The following is a 22,500-nucleotide window of genomic DNA, read 5'->3' as shown; positions in this document are numbered from 1 at the left end:
TTTGAGTCACAGTTAAAATGACTTTAAAATTCCAAAAGAGATGATTTAAAAAAAAAAATACAGCGAAAATATTCAAGCTGTAGATAATAGAAAAGTAACACTATTAAAGAGAGCTGCACTTCTCTCTAGACAAAAATTCAAGTTAAAACTTGTTCTCCTTGCCTCTGTCCCGCAGCTGTCCATCAAAAGCAGCTTTCTCCCTGCGGTCTATCAAATATTTCCCTCACAAATCAATTTTACACATGATCAGCCCATACCCCTACTGAGCTGAACCTCCCCGTTAATTAAGTGAAGAAATTACCATATATATTATATTAATGCAAACATCATTCAGCCTGTAATTCACGGCTGATCTGGATAATGGAAAGGTTGAACACCCATTAACCCAAGCCAACAAAATGGGTTGGCTGAGAAATTCTAGCAGGTCTCATGTGACTTCTCCCCTGACTGCGGCCCTGCGGTATCTGCTATTGTAATAATTAAAATCCTCCCGGTAGATCAATACTGGAATCTCTTTATGGGAAGTGCCCTGATGGAAATGTCTCAAGGAAGCTGGGGCTGTGGAACTCTGAAAAATTCATTTTTTTTTTTATCTGACAATTATCACCGCACTGCAGACTAATTCAGCAGCGTACCCCTCTCACACTGCTTTGAATGCACTGGAGATTGACATCTTAAAAAACCTAACATCTCATTTTAACAAATAAAGGCACCATTTCCACATACAGTTTGGAATTATCAGCAATCATGAAACCACACAAAAAATTAATATACATTAAGTACTTCATCTTCTGATGGCTTCCTCTGAGTTTCAGTTAGCGTTGCCTTCTCCTCACTTCCTCTCTTTGTATCCTCCTGTATTGATCTCTGTCTTTTCATCTCTTAAAAAAAGGGGAGAGGCATGTAAAATTATTATAAAGCTTGATATTTATATATTGAAATGTGGCTTTACATTATCAGCGTTTCTATATTTAATACATATACATCTACATCATGAGGCAGCTCCCAAAGCGTTCCTACCTGGTCTATTTTCAACATACTGACTGAAAGACTGCAGCTGAGTCTTTCTGACTGTAGAATCCTTGCTGAACACAACAGGATTCCTGAACCGTTCTGTTGCTTTTTGTAATCGGTCCGTCCGGAGATCTTCTGTGCCATTCTAAAAGCAAAAGAACAGAGAGCACAATAGTTCCGAATGTGGAATTCCATGCCAGGGAGGTAATTTTTACCAGTTTAAGATTACACTGAGTTTTCTAAGCTTTTTGGAAGCATCTTAAAGCAGTATAGCTAGCTCAGCAGCAGGCCGGTCAGCACAAAGTTTGGGACACATGGTTTAAGTCCTCAGTGACTTCGGTGTCAGACACTACGAGCCCTTGTGTCTTCGGCTGGTGATAAGCATCGTCAGAAGCCATGTTACCTCCTTTGCCCCCAACGACTCTGCCCCATCGGTTTATAGTCCTATGGACTTGTATGACAAGAAGAAAGTTTCCAATTTTATGGCCACTCAGATAACCACTAATGCTGGGTGAGGGCTAAACGGTGGGATTATATAATTCTACCTCACTGAACTGAATTTCATCAGCTATAACTTTCCAAAGCCCGATTTGTAAGTAAGCCCTTTACAGCCAAGGAAACTACAATTATCTTTTCTGGAGCTCCCTATGTTAATACTGGTAACAAATTCAAATGGTTCTATCAACAAGAAATATCCCAAAAGACTGAACCACTGCAGTGTGTGGAAGCTGCAGATACCGAGGTGCTGTGTACCAAACAAATATTTCATTTTATACCTAATCTTTTATTATTTTTATTAAGTGTTTTGAAAGTAAATAGGGAAAGGCTAAGATGCATGACTAATAGCTAAGCCTGCTGAATGCTGAAACTGGTTATCAAAAGCTACCAAGACTTTGCCCTTCCTCTGCATTGAGACAATCAGTAATGAGGGAGCCCTCCAATGGCCTATTCTCCAGCCTCGAGGAGGCCTGGGATACAGAATCCTCAGGGGAAGGTAACAGTTTATCCTTTTCCACAAACACAGAATGCCTCATTTATAAATGTGTAAACTGCATTTTATTAAAAAAAATAAAAACCCAAATCAATGCTGAAAGCTGCAGGGGAGCAGATGGACGCTGTGTGCTCTTTCCAAACACATTTCCAAAACCTTAGCTAGAAAGAGTCATACAAACGCAATCTGTTTAAAGTCTCTGTCTTGTTGGAATAACTTTAGAAATTGCCACAAAAGAGCTTTTTGCAAAACAAAATCAGTTTCATACATGTAGATAACCAGCTTATGAAAACTAAACAACTGTTTAATTTTTAAGAAAGTTATCTGATATATTTATCATTACAATCAACCTTATAATATCCTAACTAGGTAATTAGGATACAGATATTTTTGGCTTTAATCTCTTAAAAAGTTTTTTTTTTACTGTTATTTTAATGATTATCCAATAGTCTAAAACTCGAGTCTTTAGTAATATAAACAAACATGGCTAAATATTTTTAGGGCTGGCAACATGCTAAAATACCAGTGTGATTAGCCAGCAAATCCCATCTTAAGAAACCTTTTTATGACTAGGAACTTCTGCCACTTTACAAATGTATTCCTCTAAACCCACTAATTCAGTTAGCCTTTTCAATCCATTGTATGATTCTTAGGCAAGCTTCATTCTGCATTAAATCCAGTGCAGAAAGCTAAATTGAACGAAGGAAGAAAAAAAAAAATCCACCGCCAGACCCAACCCAGGCTTCCTTTTTATTCAGAGATAGAGACGACGAAAAGTCTTCTGCCTCCGCCACACACTTTCATCACCAATTACAGACAGGACGACCAGGGAGCAATGAGAGCCATTGTTTTGGGGCTTCAAAGCCGCTTGCTCTGTCAGGGGGAGGAAATCCTTTCAGTCAGCAGAGCAATCCCCACAGTCCGCAGGTGGGTGAAAAGTTACACAGGACTGGAGTCCCCAAAGCTGGACAAATGCTAATGACATAATGTGAGGGAAGGAGGTGGGAGGCTTGGGCAGGGAGTATATAGAAGTCTTTGATAACAATGATGACACGCACACAACGCCATTTTGTCTAAAATGCTACGGTAGGTAAGAGTAATAACGGCACAGATTTCACACAATGGCTTTAAGTGCTATATTCAGGCAATTGCCGTCTTCAGGTATGATGGATTCTTAGAAAAGCACTAACTGCTGTTCACTTGCGTGAGTAAGGGGTTAGGAAGACAGAAAAGCATGCTAGACTTCTCTCAAGAACAGTCTCTGTACATCTCTAACTGCTGGATGCGCGTGGAAGCTCAAACAGCGGGTCCCCTGAGGCACAGCATCTGAGCCAGCTGCTACGTCAGCAAGGTTTACCTTTTCTCCTGGCTCTGAGGTATCAGCTACAGTTCTCTGGACAGCACCGGAGAGCGAGTTTGCCACCTGTGGCTGGGCTTCTAAGAGCTTCTTCAGCTTCAAGTCCACCAACTTACTATTTTGTTCTGTTAAATAAACAAACAAACACCATGAATGGCAGGCAAGAGGGCTGAGATCACAGGCCACCAATTTTAAGTGACACCATCAGAATATTATTAAACTTCAAAAGACACTGGGGCTAAGGTAACACATCAGACCAGGTACATGGAGAGCCCTTTTGCTATATATTTCACCCTCAGGATTAATCCCTTTAAAATATGGTCAATGTGTGTAAAGATAAGTTATGCTATAGATGGTATTCATTCTGATTACTTGAAAAACAGGAATATGTGACACACACACATAACCGTATACATCGTACATAATAAAAGCGACAAACTAGACACTTAAGAGATGTTTTACTTGTTTCTCTATTTTTTGAGATCGAATCTTCCCGTGCTCTCCTGGTCAGCTTGGAACTCACTGTGTAGAAAAGGCTGGACTGAACTTGTAGTGATCCTCCTGTCTCTGCCTCCCGAGTGCTGGGATTACAGGCGTGCACCACTAGCAAACCCTGACACTTGAGTTTAAGTTATTCTATCCCATCATTTCAGTATGTTAAATTTACACATGTGATATCATCTTGAAACATGTTATTAATGTGATCTCAGCAACATAAATACTGTCAGAAGCCAGTGTTTAAGTGTGTGCACATATATCCAGCATCAAACACTACATGCCTGAAAGTACTCTCTACATAAACAGCAGAAGTGTAATAAAGATGATGTTAGGATGTATTAATACACACAGAAATGGAAAGCAACCAAACTATGCTTATGACTTTTTAGAGAGACAATTTCAAACGATCTTGCCAACTACATGAATCTCTACTATAAAGTCGTTCAGAAATAAGTAGAAACAAATATTTCTACTTTAAAGTTCACACAAAGTGATTTTTTTAAAAATGAAATGGTTGTAAAAGACATGCCAACTTTTGGTGAATGATATTTTTCACACAGATTAATAACTTTTCTAATTATAATGCTCTTAATAAATGTCATTATCATTATTTCCATGCAAATTTTTCACTGTATACTGCCAGACTTCTTTTTTTTTTTTTTAAACAATATCAGATGAACTTTGGTCAAACCAAGATAAAGATTGGACAATTTATTATTAAAACATTATGACTTTTATATACATATGAAAAGAGAAAATCTGGATAAAATAAAGCAGGATAAAAATCATACTACTTGCTGTGTGCTTCCAGATTTCAGTTTGAACTCCTATTTTTATTATCATAAAGCCCAGCCCTGCGTTGGGAAGCCTGTGCCTGCCGCCCACACCTCCCCTCACGCTGGCTCAAGGGATGCGCTGGTCCTGAGGAAGCTGGGTCATGCTGTAGTCCCAGCAGCTGGGAGGCGGATGTAGGAGGGCTACCAGTTCCAGGGTAGACAGGCTCACACAGTGAATTCCAGACCAGCCTGAGCTACCTGAGAGTAGATCTCAAATGAAACAAACAAAACCCTCTAATACAGCACTTAACACCAAACAGGAGATGGTGACGTGCTTTCTCTTTCAGCAGCAAATTTTCTTACTTTTTACTTTTTAGTATTTACTTAGTGTGTGTGTGTGCGTGTGTATGTGTGTGTGTGTGTGTGTGTGTGTGTGTGTGTGTGTGTGTGTGTACGCACATGTATGGATTTGCTTGTGTGCCTGAATGCATGTGCAAAATACTGAACTGGGTCTCTCACCCAGTGAACCTGGTCCTCACCTTTTACACTAGCCTGGCTCGCTAGCAAGCTCCAGTGACCTGCCTGTGTCCTCCAGTCAGGGCTGGGGTTACAGAAAGGAGCTTTTTTACCTGGGTGTTGAAGGTCTGAACTTGTGACGCAAGCATGTTCCTGACTAAACCATCCCCCTGTCTCTGAGGGATTTTTTTTTCTTTCTTTCTAACTATAAGAGTCAAGCTTGCCAGGACTAAAATTAACCAGATTTTAAAAATATCTCACAAAAGTTATAAGAGTTAATTTCTCCATATTACCTAAGAAATGGCTATTTCCTCTATCATTCCAACGTATTTTAAAATAAAGACACAAAAAATAAAGACACATGCGTTGCTTATTTTACTGGCTTTATGACTCCATACTCAGATGTCTGTCTCCAAGTCCTCACAGTAAAGGGAGTTAAGAGTTGTCCTCCTTCCCTGCTCCTGCTCAACTTCTAAGGAATTGTATTTCTAATTTCTAAGTGACTGTAGAAGGGAGGACAGGTAAACAGCAACAAAAATATTTTCATAAAGAAAAACGGAAGGTAAATTTTCCTTCTTTTAAGAAAGAACTAGATGCTAGAGAGATGGTTCAGCAGTTACGAGTACCAGCTGCTCTGCCAGAGGACCTGGGTCCAATTCCCAGCACCCACAAGGAGGCTCACAACTGGCTGTAACTCCAGTTCCGAGGACTGCATGCCTCCTTCTGGCTTCCAAGAGCACTAGGCACACACATACCTGCAAGAAAGGTACCTATACACATAAAAAGATAAAAAAGGTTTATTAAAAAAAAAAAAAGAGCTAAAAGGTAGTTTTAAATTTGAGCTAACAATTTAAAATGGTTTCCTTAAAATGGTTCAAGGATTTTCTTGAACAACCTTAAGCACCCTGGCTTCTCTATAGGGATAGTAAATCCTGGTACTAAGTCATGCAGGAGGCGCTGATGAAAGGCCGTGTGTTCTCTCCAGGGCTGCTCTGGCCAAGAAGACCCTCGGGAACTGTGTCCTGGAGATGCAGCAGCAGCAGAAGGGGCAGAAACAAAGTAGGCCAGTCACTAGGACACATCAAAGGTGGGGAGGGTGCCGCTGCCACCCGCTTATGTCCTGCAGGGAGGACACGTGGGAGACTTTAGAAGGCCAGAGTTGCTCTGCTGTAAGAATTCAACTTGAGAACCATTTCTGGAGCCACTTGGTAGATAAAGCTCTCGACTGCTACCCACTGCTACGAATGAAGGCAAGGCACACAGAACGCACACCTAAAGAGAGCACCTATGTTTTGTGAGGAGAGTAAAGATGAAAGGCAGATGGTGTGACAGTAATCTAACTGTAGTGTAACAGGAGTTTTCAAAGTGTCCTACTGGAATCAACTGTTCAGCATATGCAAAACAGTAATAATATTGAAATAAGCAAGAACATTGTAAAAATAACACAATTAAGACCACCTATTTTGTGAGAAAAGTCTCACAGTATAGAGCCCAGGCTGGTCTCAAGCTTACTGTGTAGTCCAGGCTGGCCCCGGAACTCACTCACCCTCCTGCCTCGGCCTTACGCACCAACATACCCAGTGCTGCCATTTTTAATTCTAAACAAGTGAGCCTGATCTTTGGGTGTAGAATTGATCCGCATTAGTCCACAGCTACTCCACACGTAGCGTACAAGAGCACATCAAAGGACAGAAGCAGTGAGGAAGCCCCTTAGTGATGAAGGAACCCACAGTCACCACTCAGTAGACACTGTTGAGCTATTTGAGCACTCAACTGAAAACAAAGTAACAAAAATTAATGGAAGGCGGATTGGAGTAAATGATTCTCATGAGGGCATAAGACATAGAACGACTACAAAAATCAATTATTATCAATGATATAAAAATATATATAACCATAAAGTTTGCCATGCAACAGGACACAAAACATTTATAATATGAAATTACCGGGAGTATCAAGGTCACTTTCTATTTTAGTAAGTTCATCTCCACCTCCTACAACAAAGCCTTCAGGGATCGCCTCGTTAGTATCTATCTCAATATTATCATTTTCATCTGTAAGAACACGCAGCAATAATGTTAGTATATCATTAATATTTTATAGCCTTTGTCCTCAACTCTAAAGAAGTAAAATAATAATAATATTTCAATGACAGTTTATTCAAACTGAAGTCTGACAGATAAGTAAGTTAAGAACTCAGTTTTAAACCACCTTTTCACTAGTGGATTAACAGTTGTATTTTACAGTCTACGTCAAAGCTGAATTATCACATCAAAGCAGATGCAGAGGTTTTGACAATTTGCCACCCTCTGTCTCTGAATCACTGAACTCATTAAGTCCTGTGTTTTACTGTATAATCTACTAATAATCTCTAATACAGTAATATATGAAAATAAAGCTGATATAATAAAAAACCATCCAAAGCTCTGAGTTTCATAATTACCGTTTCTTAGACATCAGTGCATAAGCACGTCCTTGTTTGATTTTGGCCTTCCCAAGTCACCACCAAGAAGGCTGAGAAGAGCTACACTTAACACGTCCTGTCTACTGGACAAGCCGGTTAGAAGAAAAAAAAACAACAGAAGGGCTGACAGGTGCCTCCTCCTGGCGGAGGCGGAGGGACAGATAGCGGAAGCGTTGCACACCTCACAGAGGCTGCTGAAGCTCTACAGTGTGGCTCCATCACCTAAGGGTTGGTCTCATCAACCATGCCCACACAGCTATTTCCCGCTTTCCGGAAGGTGAACACCTTCACTTCACACTCCTGAAAACCTCTCCTCCACATAATTCTGTAGCCTGGTGAATGAGTCAGCAAATACTCCCCAGTGCTAAAAAGGTAGTCAAACACTCTCCTGAGGTAATCTCTACCAGCGACGTTACCTATTAATGGTTTCAGGACAGCTAGTTACACTTGGCTGCTGCCAATCAGTCACCACTATTATTACTCACCACGACTAATCTGGAGCCAAAGTACAAAATTCAGTGCTCATCCTTTTACTAAAAACAAAACAAAACAAAAAACAAAAACAAAAACAAAAACAAACCAAACAACCCAAACCAAGAAATCAACCCCTACATCAGCGGTTCTCAACCTGTGGGTTGTGACCCCATTGGGGTGCATATGAGACACCCACATTATGATTTGTAGCAGAAGCAAAATTGTAGTTGTGAAGCAGTAATGAAATAATTTTAGGGCTGGGTCACCACAGCATGAGGAACTGCATTCGAGGGTCGCAGCCTGAGAGAGGCCGAGAACCACTGATCCATATAGTGTCCTGCTAACTTGCAAAGCACTGTGCTAGCTGTTGAGGAGGATAGTATGTTTTTATGATATTTATTCTACTCAAAACAAACCCATTGAAGTTACCCTAATACCACGTAGGTTGTGAGTTATGGGGTAAAAATATGGTACAGAGCAATTCAAAAGATAAAAAGGTTGCTTTTTGCCAATGACACCAGAGTCTCTTTCTTGGAAGTACTAACTTTTCAGTTAGGTCAGCTAAGGGGAGGGCATGGCATAGGCATGTAAGCAGGAAGGAAGGCTCTGTTCAGAGAATGCTGTTAAGTCAGTTTGCTCGGGCATACTTAAAGGAAGATAGCAGAAGGCAAGGCCAGAAGGGCGGAAGCAGAGAGAGGCCAGAGGGGTGGACGTGCCACTCCAGCACGAGGTGGTGGCAGCGACATGATCACGGCGCTTCGCAACATTCTGTAGTTTTCAGGCAGAATATCAGATCTAGCCAACTGTCAAATGCGTGTAGTTCACAAGCAGCAGTGGCAGCACCTTGGGGCCTGTACATATTACACAGTGTCCATACGGCGGGAAGAGTAAGCACCGCGCGGCCTGGGGATCGGAGTGTGCTACGCAGGTGGGCGTGGGAGTGTGACCTGCAGAAGCAGGCCAGAGAGCCTAACCTAAAGAAGCCACATCAGTATCTGAAACCAATTGGCTACTGCGGTATGGTTTTAAGGCAGAAAGTGGCAAAGAGAAGAAATGTGGTTTGATATGGGTACTTGGAAGTTTCCAAGTCCTGTGTCCTGTTAAGCAGGTGACATACGTGCTCTTTCCAGAAACAAAACAAAACCAAAAAAAAAAAAAAAAAAAAAAAAAAAAACCCAAAACACATCCCTTTATATTACCACTCACCAATAATCTAGATAAATGAATTCAGTATTTATATACGTGTTGCTGGACTTACATAAAATGGTTATTATTTGGGAAGACAAAAATGAAAATTCATCTTCTATCAGATTATCTTATGAATGAGATTTTACTTTCCAGTCACTAGCCCGTTTTCGAATGAACTTTAAATCATTTTCAGCAGTTAGCACAACACATTTCCCAACCCGTGGGAACAGTCTAGTACATTCTAGCAGGACTCAAGTGCACGCATGTGTGTGCTGAGAGACGCTACATCGACATCTATGAATCTGCACACGTATCAATCAACATAGTTGTCCTTGTGGCTGATCACAGAAAATCTAGTAGCTGAGCGCAGCACAAACAGAAGTAGAGATCCACTACATAAGTGCAAGGGAGTACAAGGGACGGCCACGTGCTCTGTGTTACATGTGCGGGGAAAAGGAGACGTCAGCTATGCAATGGAGAGTGAAGACATGTGCAGCCTGACACCGCACAGCCCTACGAGCTACCTAGAGCCTGACAGTGTGCACCGCTGTAGCTCAGCTACACAGGCAATCTTCTACTCTTTCTTTATAGGTGAACGGAATCAGGATGTCTGGTGATAAAAAGAAAAATCTACAATGTCAAGAAAAGAAACCTAGGCTATCATAAAAAATATTATCAAGGCCGGGCGGTGGTGGCACACGCCTTTAATCTCAGCACTTGGGAGGCAGAGGCAGGTGGATCTCTGTGAGCTCGAGGCCAGCCTGGTCTATGAGGTGAGTCGAGGACATCCAAGGCTACACAGAGAAACTCTGTCTCAAAACAATACAAACAAACAAGAAACAAAAGGAAAAATAAAAAAACCAATATATGTATATATAATCAGAAAAATAAAAAATTCAGAAAGAACTTTCTCACTTATCCTGTTTTTTTTTTTGTTGTTGTTGTTGTTGTTCTATTTTTGTTTTTTAATTTTCAACTAAGGTCTCTATAAATTTCACAACTTTAGAAGTTCTACAGAGACTGCACAGTAGAAGAATTGCAAAACAAGTATTATAGTCCCAAGAGAAGAAAATAACAATCACTGAAACTCTTTATGATTTAGTTTTGGCCCAACACATTTAGTGATTCCCACTATCCCAGGTTATCACCAGAACTGGATGCTTATGAATCCATGTAAATTTTGGGTATGTTGTGGGGTCCGCAAACTACTGGCCAGGGGCAGAATCCACCCCACCGCTTCTGAGGAGCAGATAAAGCTATGGCTGCTTTCGGACTACAAGGAAGGAGCCGAGGAGCTGCATGGCAACCAGGTGGTGTTCACGCTAGCCATTTTAGCAAGTTCGCTGCCTTCTGGCGTAGACTGGCTGGAGTTGCTAGGCAAGTAGGTACTACACACAAATGTTTGAATTTCAGGAAGACTGATTCTTCTACTTTTTTCCTGAAGGCTTGTTTCCAATTCACAGGATCCTCAGTGCAGGATACCAAGGCGAGGGAAGACAGTCTTCTATCTGCTCCCCTGTGGACACTAACCAACACTCACTGCTGAGGACAGAGAACAAACAGCCCCACTCTACTTGCCTCAGGCCAATCTTAGCTCTTATTGTTTTTTGTTTTTTAAATCTGCACTTTCATGGTTTTGTAGTAAGCACAAATTGCCAAGCTACAGGGTCATGGTATCCACCCAGGAATTATTAAATAAGATGCTCATACAGTCAACAGAATAGGACTGAACCACACAAACATGAACACCTTATCGGTTTGTACCACATGGACAGAAATGGGATCGGTATGTTAAGTGAAACAAGCCAGACAGACTCTGGCGAGCACTGTTTCTCATCCGTGACGTGCTCGTGTAGAATGAAGGTGAGCAGAGATAAGAGAAAAGCTCACCGTGGTACTGAACAGCATGAACCTTCGCTTTCACTCTTTATTTTCTTTGGCTGCTCAGTGGTGTCGAATCCAGGCCTTGCTTTACTACATTGTAGGAAGAGCTCCAGTCCTGGGCTGCAACATGGAAACGGGCTCTTGGTCTAGTCTAACCCTAATATACACTTGCAACTGGGCTTGACTTTTCTTATTTTAAATTTTCTCATCTGAGGAGAGGGTCTATAGACGTCAACATTTTATTTTGTTTATTCCACATGTGTGTGTCTGTGTGTGTCAGTAACAATGAATGAACCTATGGTGGGGTTGGTCCTAGGGAAACACTCTACCACTCAACTACCTCTGAAGCCCTCGATGTGGGTTGTATCCCAGAGACAGAAGCATGTGCAGAGGCAGCCAGCATATCCTGTGCCATAACTACAAGTTTATTCTTAGTATCTTTAATTGTCATCTTACAACAGGAAGCTTTTACTATAAGGAATTGGTCAAAAATCGTAACAGTCACTTTTAGCTTACTTTGAAGAAACTTACTATTGAACTGGAAAGACTTTTCCTTTGCTGCAGTGCTCTAAGGTTTATTCGCCAACTTCTCAGGCTAATAATCCTCTAAGGCTAACGAAGGACAGCTGCCTGCTGTGTTTTCTTATATAAAAAGGTTATATATCTTTGAAGTAAGAGCATCACAGGCCTTCTGAATACACTCCAGGTTAAAAAAAAAAAAAGTGCAGTTTCAAGTTAAGGATGACCAAGTTGAGTACCGAGATGCAAAACAAGAATTCTTTTCATTTACGTGGTCTTTGTCTTAACCCCGAGCGCAGGGTAAGCTGAAAATACTGAAGATGACCCTTTCAGAGTTGCATCAAAAGAAATGGCCTAAGGGAAGCTGAGGAGGATCATGGCAACAATTCTTCCGTATTGGGCTGTGGGAGTCTCCTGTGGCCCAGGCCTGCTTTGCTCTTAGCTCTACCTCCCAGTGACACCACCACAGCTCACTAAAACTACTTCAAAAAAAAAAATGTCTTATTGCATTTTATGTGTGTGCAGGGAAAGGGGTTGACTGTACCTCAGCTCACACATGGAGGTCAAAGGCAAAGGGTAAAAATTGGTTCTTCCCTTACGCTGTATGCGTTGTAAGGACTGACTTTGGGCTAACAGGTGCAGTAGGAAATGCTTTTTACCAGCTGAGCCATCTCACCAGCACAAGATATTGCTTAAAAGAACTCATTCAAAGGGAAAGTCCTGGAGCTGGTGCTGAAGCTTGGTGGCAAGATGCTTGCTCAGCACGCACAAGGCCTGGGGTCAATGTCCAGCAGAAAGCAGAGCAGGTTTCCCGTGGAAACGCTCATCACTAGCACGCCCAAGTGTCTGGACATTGAAGGACTCGGCTGCATTTCACCTTCTCTTCCAACAATGTACCGTAAACCTCGAAAGTGTAATCGCCTCTTCTTTCTCTCTCCTTTCCCCTTCTCCTTTTCCTTTTGGTCTCTGAGACAGGGTCTAGCTCTACAGCCAAAGCGAGCCTCAAGCTTGAAACCATCCCACCGTCAGCGTCCACATCCTAAGAGCCAGGACCACAGCCTGTGGCCCATGTCCAAGCTAAAGAATGATGCTTACGTTAAAAATTAAGGCAAAAGTTGATTTGGGAAAAATAACATTTATCTTCTAATTTACTATACTTCTACTAGCTTAAAACAAACAAACAAGCATGTAAACAAACAAACAAATAAAAAACCTGTATCAAGAGGTTAGAAAGTTTATAGTTTTATATAACATTTTGAAGTAAGAATAAGAAGTTCTGAAAGCTCCGCTGGTTCTCTGTAGAGTATGCTACACGATTCTTTAGCTCACCTCCAGATGCCTTTGACCTTTCTTTCAACTTTTCTGCAGCCATTTCGCCATAGCTGGGGAGTTCTGACATCTTCACTCCGCATCGAGCTTCTGCTATTAGCTGACGAGCCCTCTCTCTCAGCTGCCGACGTCTCTCTTCATCTTGCTGCTAAGATATATTGAACAGTTGCCAACTCAGTAATTGACAGAAATGCAATTTCATTTTCAATCTGATCATCGTGATAGGGGCCGGCTACAGCATGGTGCTTGGCCCACATTATAAACAGGATGCTGTGCATCAGCTGGATGTCACACCGTTTTTAAAGACATCTTAGAATCAGCTCCTTAAAACATTTACAAATCATTGTGCTAAAATGTCCGCCACAAATTTAAATGAAAAAAATGAAACATATACTATTAAAAAAGGCAGAAATTATTAATAAAAGAACAGACTTAGAGAAGAAAGTTCCAATAATCAGGATAGAATTTTAGTTAATAATTCATTTCTTAGGAATCAAATTTAACTTGCTATTTTCTAATGAAGGTACTAAGCATGGTCTAACAGACACCTAGATACTATGAAATACAGTTTTTTTGACATGGATCTCACATGGGAAGGGTGTTTTCCCATAGAGTAGGAGTGAAGATAGTAGATCAGTTAACGGTTCTAACTTAAAAAGTATCAAGATTAACATAATGGTGATATGAAATTGTTTTTTGCTACACCTCCTCCTAGATGCACAATAAGGAAAAAAAAATGATAAAGCCTATTAAAAGTTTTGAATTTAAAATTACTAAAATCTGCAACAAATAGGTAGGGTAGCTGTTGACTACTTAAGAGGGTTATTAACAACTGTGAGCAGGGGCTCGAGAGATGGCTCAACGGTTGAGAGAGCCTCTGCTACTGCGAGGGCCTGAGGCCTGACTCAAGCATCATCCAACCCAGGTGTGATTGCCCCATCCAACTGCAGCCTATGCAGTGTGGGGCACGGGGACAGTGGGATTGCTGGGGCTTGCTAGGTCCAGGTTCCAAGGTGAAGGATGATAGAAGAAGACTTCTGATGCCTTCTCTGGCTTCTGTGTGAACATACAAGGCACATACATTCAGTGTTTGTATAAACACACACACACACACACACACACACACACACACACACACACACACACGGGAGAAAGACAGAGAGAATTGCCAATACAAAGAGAAATTGCTTGGAAATTAGTCAAAATCTACAATAATCTGGCTCCAGTATCTTTGTACGGCTCTCTTCCCGAACTTTTCCTCCCCTCCCCTCCATAAAACATTTGTTCATACTGAACGCTGAACAACTTTTAAATTGAATTGAATTGAACATATATAAATACATATTACACACACACACACACACACACACACACACACACACACACACACACTCCACTCCACCCGTGGCTTTGAATAGATCATTTCCTCTTCTTGGACATGGTTCCCTCCTATCATTTAACTTCTACTCGGTCTTCAAGATCCAGCTCAATCCACTAAGCCTCCTCTGACATCCCTGTCCCATCGCTAGTGGAATGAAGTGCTCCCTCCCCTGTCATTGTAGTGTCCTGTAGGTGTGAGTGACCACTGGTATTAACCATCAACAAATGCAGAAGCAGTGGGAGCTGGGCCTTCGGGCGGTCCCACGAGGGATGGCTCACTGCATTAGCTGGGTTAGAGGAGTGGCCCACCGTGGATGATGCCACTCACCCCCTGAAGTGACGAAAGGGAGCCCAGTGTCCTGCGAGCACTCCCTGCTCTCTTCCACCTTAAGGCTGTAATGTGACCAGCTCCTCTGGGTTTACCCACCATGGTGGATTATACTTGTTCTGAGAACTGAAATCAAGCCTTTCTCTTTTGAGTTGCTTTTGTCAGAGTATTTTACACAGCAATAAGGAGAAGAAAACCCCAAACCAAAACAAAAAAAACTAAGACACACATGTAAATCTTTTTTAAAAGCAATACGTCATTACAACTTTTGAAACAGTATTTCTGGCTGAGGTGCAGACAAAAGGTATCGTGGCTTTTGTGTCACCCTTGCAGAATGATGGAACCTGGGACTGACAGAGAGCAATGTAGTCTGGCTATAGTAACTGCTACAAGTGAAAACAGGATGTTAAGAACAACCTTGCCTTTAAGAAAAAAAAAAAAAAAAAAAAAAGACAAAAGAGCCTATTGAGGGAAACACACCAAAGGAGCAGGAAGGTGTTTTGGTATTTTTATCTTGTTTGTTTCTAAGTATTTTTTTAAGTTCAGGGGAATAAAAGATTATTCTAGCAACACTGAAATATAGGTTGGCACAGAACTGGAAGAGTTAGCAGGTTTATGAACAGCCCAATGAAGCTGTAGCGACCATCAGGTAGAAGAAAAGCTGAAAGAAATAGAGAAGAGAAATGCAAGAAACTATCTGAGACAAAATCAACTTCTGTACCAATTTCTGGTTAGAGATGCAAAGGGAAGAAGGAAAATATGACTTAGAAGTTTAAAATGGAATAGGAACTACACCTGTGGATTTATAATAAAAACAGAAAAACTGAAAGAAACCATAAGGAGCAAATATTTGGGTTAAAAGAGGGTGGGTTTGAAGAGGTGATGGGACATCCGAGTAGAAGTGCCAGTAGTGAGCTGGGAAGAGAGTCAGATGCTTTGGTGTGAGGTAAAGCTAGGGCCACAGTGTTGATGGATGAATACCCGGAAGCTGGAAAAGAAATAAGGAAGCCACTGGTCAGAATATGAAGACCACCTGTATGTATGTAAGGGGGTATGGCCAAAGAGAATAAGAACATCAACGGATCATGAAAATCAAAGACGAGGCTTTCAAGAAAAAGTACCAGAGAGGCAGGAGGAGTTCACGGACAACCTTGGTCTACACAAGAGTTCCAGGACAGCCAGTGCTTTATGCAGAGAAATCCTGTCTCAGAAACAAACAAAAACAACCTATTACAGTGAATGTTGCAAGTTATTCAGAAAACTTTAAGAGGGGCAGTCAGGCTTGGTACACAAGGCAGAAACTGGACAGGCAGGACTCAAAGCGGGGCACTTTAAAAGTAATTTCTTAAAGCTAGGTGCTGTGGCGCATGCCTGTAATCTCAGCACTTAGGGAGGCAGAGGCAGGTGGATCTCTATGAGTTTGAGGCCAGCCTGGTCTAAAAAGTGAGTCCAGGACAGCCAAGGCTACACAGAGAAACCCTGCCTTGAAAAACCAGAAAGTATTGTTGTACTTGTATAACAAACAAACAAACAAACAAACAACAACAACAAAAACCCAAGAATTTTTGGCATAATCAAAATTAGTAAGAGTAGATGTGTCAGGTAGGTCTAGAGACACACTTTGAAGTTCTTAAAAGACAAACTGACACACCTCTAACTATCAAAAAGAACAGTGACTACAATGAATTAAATACATGAAGTCATGCATGAATAAATGAAAACTCAGTATGATGGTACAGCTTAAAGTACAATAACTCACAAAATCTGTGAGCACAAGAAGACACATAAGGAGCCATACGTTAATCAAAGGTTTGAGATCTTTAATCCAGAGGCTGGTCTTATCGTCATTAACCCTGGATCAACCACATATCATTTTGTGTTTTGATAGGAGGCATATGTGTACATGCTACTTACAACACTCTATCACAAGTGTTTATATTTTCTATTTTATCCATAAACACAGGGGAGAGAGAAACAGAATAAACAAGACAGCCAGAAAGCAGCCCCCAAGCCAACCTCCACAAGCACAGAATTACACATTATCATAGACACATCAGGGAAAGAGACTGTTCAGTGGCTCAGGGAAATATTAATGTGATCACAGAACCAGCAGGACTGACAAGGGATGAGGGAACATTTCACAAGCACACAGAAGGGGGGGCTGTTGGGAATATACAGTATTGTTACAGTGGAGTCCTCTGAGCTCAGCATGTGCAGCGCAGCAACTTGAGGACGCTCACAGCTGTATCTGAAGCACTTGGGAGGTGGAGGCAGGAGGATTCTGAATTTGAGGTGTGCCTGGGTTACACAGCAAGACTCTGACTCAAAACAAGGACATCCTGAAAATGGTGTCTGTATTTTAATTTTCTATAATGTAAGCAAATCCTTCCTGTAATAAGTGTTATTTTAACGTGACTGTAGGAGAAGGCAAGGCGGAGGTGAGGTGCTAACTTCTTGGGGTCGGACAGTAGAAGAGCAAAAGGGAGGCCTAACACTGCAGGGAATCTCCTTAGCCTTTGGAAACAAGCTCTTTTGTAATGCGCAGGGTAAGAATGAAGATATAAAGATGATGTACAAAACTCTTTCACTTATTAGCAGTCTTTCTGAACTCTGAATATACACTATCAATAAACGGATATTAGTTACTATATTTCCTGAGCTTTCATGTGCTAAATACTTTATATTCATTATTTCATTTAATTCTTATGCCCAGTCCTTTTAAACTAATAACAGCAGGCTTCAAGTCCCAATGCCACACAGCGAACATCCAATATCAACCCATGTCTGACTCCACAACCCTTGCTCTTAACTATTACATTTATTGATCCCCAAAATGTCAAGTTTAGAACAGATGCGATGGCTCATATCTATAATCCCAGAATGTAGGCGATGAAGGCAAGAGTTAGGAATTAAAGGGCATCCTTAGTTCATGTAAATTTGAGGCTAGCCTGGGCTACAATGAGACAAAAACAAACAGAATCAAGAGGCAGGTGAGATGGCTCAGTAAGTAAAGACACTTGGGTTGGATTCTTGGAACCCACCTGGTGGAAAGCACGTTGTTCCTCCAACTATCTGCTCTGCCCTCTGCCCTCCACAAGCACGCTGGGGCATGTGCATAAGCCCCCCACCCCAATAAACAAATGTAACTTAAACAAAAGAAGAAAACCCAAAACAACCCCCAAAATATCAAGTTACATGACCAAGTCGAGAAAGACCCAGCCTTTACTAATAACCTGCATCCTTCAAACTTAAGGCGAGTAGGAGCATTAATAAAAACCATATTGTATGCTGCGGGCAACAAGATTTAAGCCAACTCCATTACATGAATAATAATTTCTTACAGAGCTAGGATATGATGATTCTAAGTAAGATGAATTGGCCATTTTAACTGAGTTAAAATAAAATAAATGTTTCTACCTTTCCAGGTACAAAATGGGAACCTATTTTTTTTCCCCTCACAAGCTACAACCTTCCAAATGTTACTGAGAGCTCACCAAGAGTGTGACAAAGTAGGCAACCATTTCTTAAAACAAGTATAAATACCAGTCACTACACTTTACCAATTTCTATGTAAATTGTTTATTCATACTTATTTACCCATCATTGTTCTCTACACAATAGAAAAATGCAAATGAACAAATCAGAATGCAGCCCTAATGGGACTATGTTTATAACCATTAGCCCAGAGGTGTGCTGTAATTCAATTCTCAAGTAGCAAGATTTAGCCTCATTAACAGACTGCAAGGGCAGGTTACAACTCATAAAACCCTACAGTAAACAAAGTTTATAGACACAGCGCAAAATCTTGAGCCTGATTGACAGAATTCTAGTGCCCTATCAGACTGCCTTAATTTACTTTCCTACTAATGTCCTTATACCGCAGAGATAATTTTGCTTGGGCCCACAGCTCTCCAGTGGGATGGCGTATCTGTGCTGTTTGTTTTCTCGCCCATAAGAACCAACTGAGAAAATAAAAGATAATAGTTAAAAGTCATGGGGATGTAGCCCGGTGGTAGAGCATTTGTCCATTTGGGAAAACCTCTAGGCTCAATCCCTCCCTAACACCATGGCTCTCCATCCCACAAAAACACATGAAGGAAAAATATACAATTGTATCCACTGATTGCATTAACAATTTTAGCTTAATTGGTAGTCCTAAATTTCCAGTTTCTGTATGAGAATATTCTTCTATATGTAAGTTCCATTAAAAGTAAGATCATAGAAACTGGGGATACAACTCAGTTGCTGAGTGCTTACTTCGCATGCATGGGACCTAGAGTTCCATTTCCAGCACCACACACAGTCTGTTTGACAATATTTAAACAATAGATGGCAACAAATCTGTCAATTTTACCACATTTACTAAAAATGGCTATACTATTCACGTCCAAAGACTACATGACCAGAGAGTAGTGCTAATTACCATTTGATTGGTTTAGTAAAGCATTCATTGCAAACTGCTCAAGGTATGTTGGCATTATTTCTGATGATGTTGCCTGAATCTAAGTACAGACGTGTGGTCTTGTTATCTTTTTTATTTTTTGACCCCTCTACATACAAAATAAGACAAGGATTGATCTTCTGCCATAGGGAAATCGTCAGTGAAAGGTGCAGAAGCTCAGAGGGCCACCACCATTGAAGGGAAGCCTTCAACGGCAAAGCTATCTTCAGTCTACTTCTCACTACATAAACTAAGTAAGGTGACAGTCAGTTACTGTTTCTAAAACAGTTGCCTTTTCCTACAGAGTTACAATGACTTAGGAGGTTAACCTTGCCTTGCTAAGTGGATGGACTACAGGTAGAGTCTGATTGGAGCTTATTTTGGAGGCCTGACTAGCCACCAGTGTCTTCTTCTAAGTTACAAAACCCCGCATGTATGGTTTATCTCTGCTCCATAGTGCTGTGATAGCTACTGGCATCTTGACTGATAGAAACCAAATCTCACAAATACACTGCAACACTGTACTCATTGCCAATGCCATGGTAAGAAACAAATTTAGTGTTGTCTTGAACTTTCAAAGCAATGGTCTTACATAATCTATGCTTCTAGTATTCTTCTGAGACCACTCCTCATAATTACTGTGATATTAAAGTCCGTGTTCTTTACAAATCAGTCGCTGTTTGAGGTACTCAGGAAGACTGGTGACGCAAGCTAATTTATTTGTACTCATTTCAAAGCTGAGTCCTGATCTTGAATTAGAAACTCCTGGGAGCGAGGGGAAATATAGCTATGCTGTCGTCTCCAAGTCAAGTCCAAGAAGCCTACACTTCAATGCATCAGACGGGAAATATCACACAGAAGCTGGGTCAGAGCTAATAACTTGGGACCCAAACTGAAAAATATTCAGCCTTTCACAGCATGTCTTGAGGCTACCATTTGCCGTTTCCCTTATCGTGCCGAAATGGTCTATGATCTGCTACAGAGAGAGGCACTAGTAAAACTTGCTGAGTTACGGACAGCTCTTCTAGAATAAGTAATGTAATTCCTTGTTTCCTTTCCATAAAAATGTATTGGTATGCAATTTTTATATTTCACAGTTCAGCGACATCTAGGCAGGCTTTCTTCCACTGCTTCAATGGTGCTACTTTTAATTTTATCCTCCTTAGCTGTAGTAATTAAAGTGATCAGCAGTGGCACCCCAGAGGCTCCTAGCAGACCCTGCTTTTACAGGGAAGGAGAAAAAGACTAGTTTCATTTCACAGAAAACAAGAGCATCAAGCTTCCCCAACCCTCAACTTGACTCAATTGTTCTTTCAGCTGCCATGGGATCTTAGGAATCAAATAAAAAATGGCTGCTATGGGGGGTCCCTTTTATTCTTGCCGCAAATGTCACAGAATGACATTACTTTAGGCCAAAAAAATGTGCCCTGGATTTGTGAAGGTGAATTAGAACACGAGAAACTGTCAGCGTGGGTTCTGAGGCCATCACCCACCCAGGGGTGTCTGCAACAGGACTTGAAAATATGCACTGGGAAGTCCCTCTCCTTATATTTTCATGAAATAAGCTTTAAAAATGTATCAAACAATATAATTTGTATTCTTACTCTATTTAAAAAAATTTAGAATAAAAATTCTCTCTAACCCACCAAACAAAACCCAAAGTCTGAATCTTTATTTTCACCAACAGCATAAAACTGTGCTTGTGTTGGTGCCAGCATCTCATACAGTTTTAGTGATTGGACCTTAATTAAACTAAATAAATTATAATATAAAATGTTTTATTCAGTGCTTTTCAAAATAGTCCTGCACTGCCTAGTTTTATATTAAACTAAGAAAAAGAATTTGGCTATTACCTTTTCATCAAGGGACAGGAAGCTAAGCTCTCTTATTAGCACCAAGTATGAAAGAAAGAAAGAAAGAAAGAAAGAAAGAAAGAAAGAAAGAAAGGAAGGAAGAAAGGAAGGATTCCATGCTTGTCCAGAGGCAGGGATTACCAAAGCTCACCTATTCACCTTCTACGGAAAACAGAATTAAAATTACAAGGGTTAGGTTTGAGTAGACTACTACACTTCACTGTCAAATTGGTTAGCTCTAGACTGCATAAATAGGATTTATGATGACACATTAAAACTGTTCAACAGATCTTTTCAGTCCATTTCAAACTTTTCTTATGCTGCCCTATAATACAAGCAGGCACGCTTTAAACGGCCACACCTGCTCATTTCTCTGGGGATGGCTTGATCTCTGCTTCTCTAACAAAGAAAGAAAGAAAGAAAAAAAAAATCATCCTTTCTTGTTGCAAAACAGAGTGGAAAGTCAAAATCGTTCTTAAGTTTGCTCCATCTGGTCAGACTAAATCTTTGATCAACCTCTGGGATTACATTTATTTTTGTAGTAACCATTAAATTTGGCTTTTTTTAATAAACATGGGCAAACTAGTAAAATAACATAAATTTAGGTTTGAGATTCAGGCTTTAAATAGGAACAGGAAATACAAAAGGTCTAATTCAGGAAAAAACAGACATGCATTGCAAGAAAGTAGATTCCATTAAACAGTCAACTCATGAAACTGAAAATATCACACTCTAATTTTGCCATCATTTTTAACTGCAGCACCTGTCTTGCAAAGCTTTGTAACACACTGCACGCGAATGGAGACTTCTCAACATAAAAGGACATGATTAAATTAACAGTACTAAACCAGCCTGCCCTTTAAGTATCTCTGGAAGCAAGCTGGGACAGAATGTTTTATATTCTAAATCAGTAATTATTTTGTTTCACTCATTTCACTAATATTTAAGAATTCCTAGTAGCTACTATCTGTCTCTAAAAAAAAAAAATAATTATTTTAGGATTATAAAAGCAATTATGTTGTGTTTTTGAAAACTTCAAACTGCATTAGCAGAACTAATGGAAATAGTTTGGGCCTCCAAAAAGAGGACCCTTTGATAATTTAATTCCTCTTTTCTCTGTGAAACTGATAACTTCTTAGTTTAAAAAAAATATAAGAAAAATAGAAGAATGGCTGACTAAGCATCCCCGTGTGTTGCACCCAAGGCCTCTTGCTGGCTGTCTGGCTGCTCTTTTATAGGCAGACAGGAGCTGAACGCTCTCTGGCTCCTTAGATCTGGCCCAACAAACGCACTGCCAGTCATGCACATGGATCGAGCTTAAGACCCAGTGTGAGCCTAAAAGAAGCCAGTCAGACTGGCACCCACTCATGCAGAAGGAGATAGATTTGTCATGACAGGCTGATTATTCAATGTAAAGAAACAGTTTAGCTTTTCTAATCTGGTACAAATACATCTTTCTTGGCCAAAAAAAAAAAAAAAAAGTAAAAG

General features: G+C 40.7%; 1 protein-coding gene across 14 annotated transcripts in view; it reads right to left on the bottom strand.

The window, feature by feature from the left end:
- The window catches only part of Ehbp1 (EH domain binding protein 1), a 257,309-nt gene that overhangs the window by 46,068 nt on the left and 188,741 nt on the right, over positions 1-22,500 (bottom strand). For 3 of the 14 annotated variants that reach the window (XM_051165325.1, XM_051165324.1, XM_051165331.1), the window contains 5 exons: positions 13,011-13,158; positions 7,099-7,206; positions 3,363-3,490; positions 1,021-1,159; positions 775-881 (listed from right to left, as the gene is read on the bottom strand). In XM_051165325.1, coding sequence (XP_051021282.1) covers positions 775-881; positions 1,021-1,159; positions 3,363-3,490; positions 7,099-7,206; positions 13,011-13,158 — 630 coding nt within the window. The remainder of the gene's footprint in view (positions 1-774; positions 882-1,020; positions 1,160-3,362; positions 3,491-7,098; positions 7,207-13,010; positions 13,159-22,500) is intronic. The other 11 variants (XM_051165326.1, XM_051165335.1, XM_051165333.1 and 8 more) reach the window with 8 other exon arrangements.

Source organism: Acomys russatus, chromosome 22 (assembly GCF_903995435.1).
Source record: "Acomys russatus chromosome 22, mAcoRus1.1, whole genome shotgun sequence".
Lineage (NCBI taxonomy): Eukaryota > Metazoa > Chordata > Mammalia > Rodentia > Muridae > Acomys > Acomys russatus.
The sequence above is the reverse complement of the archived record's forward strand: the minus strand, read 5'-3'. Positions and strand labels throughout refer to the sequence as shown.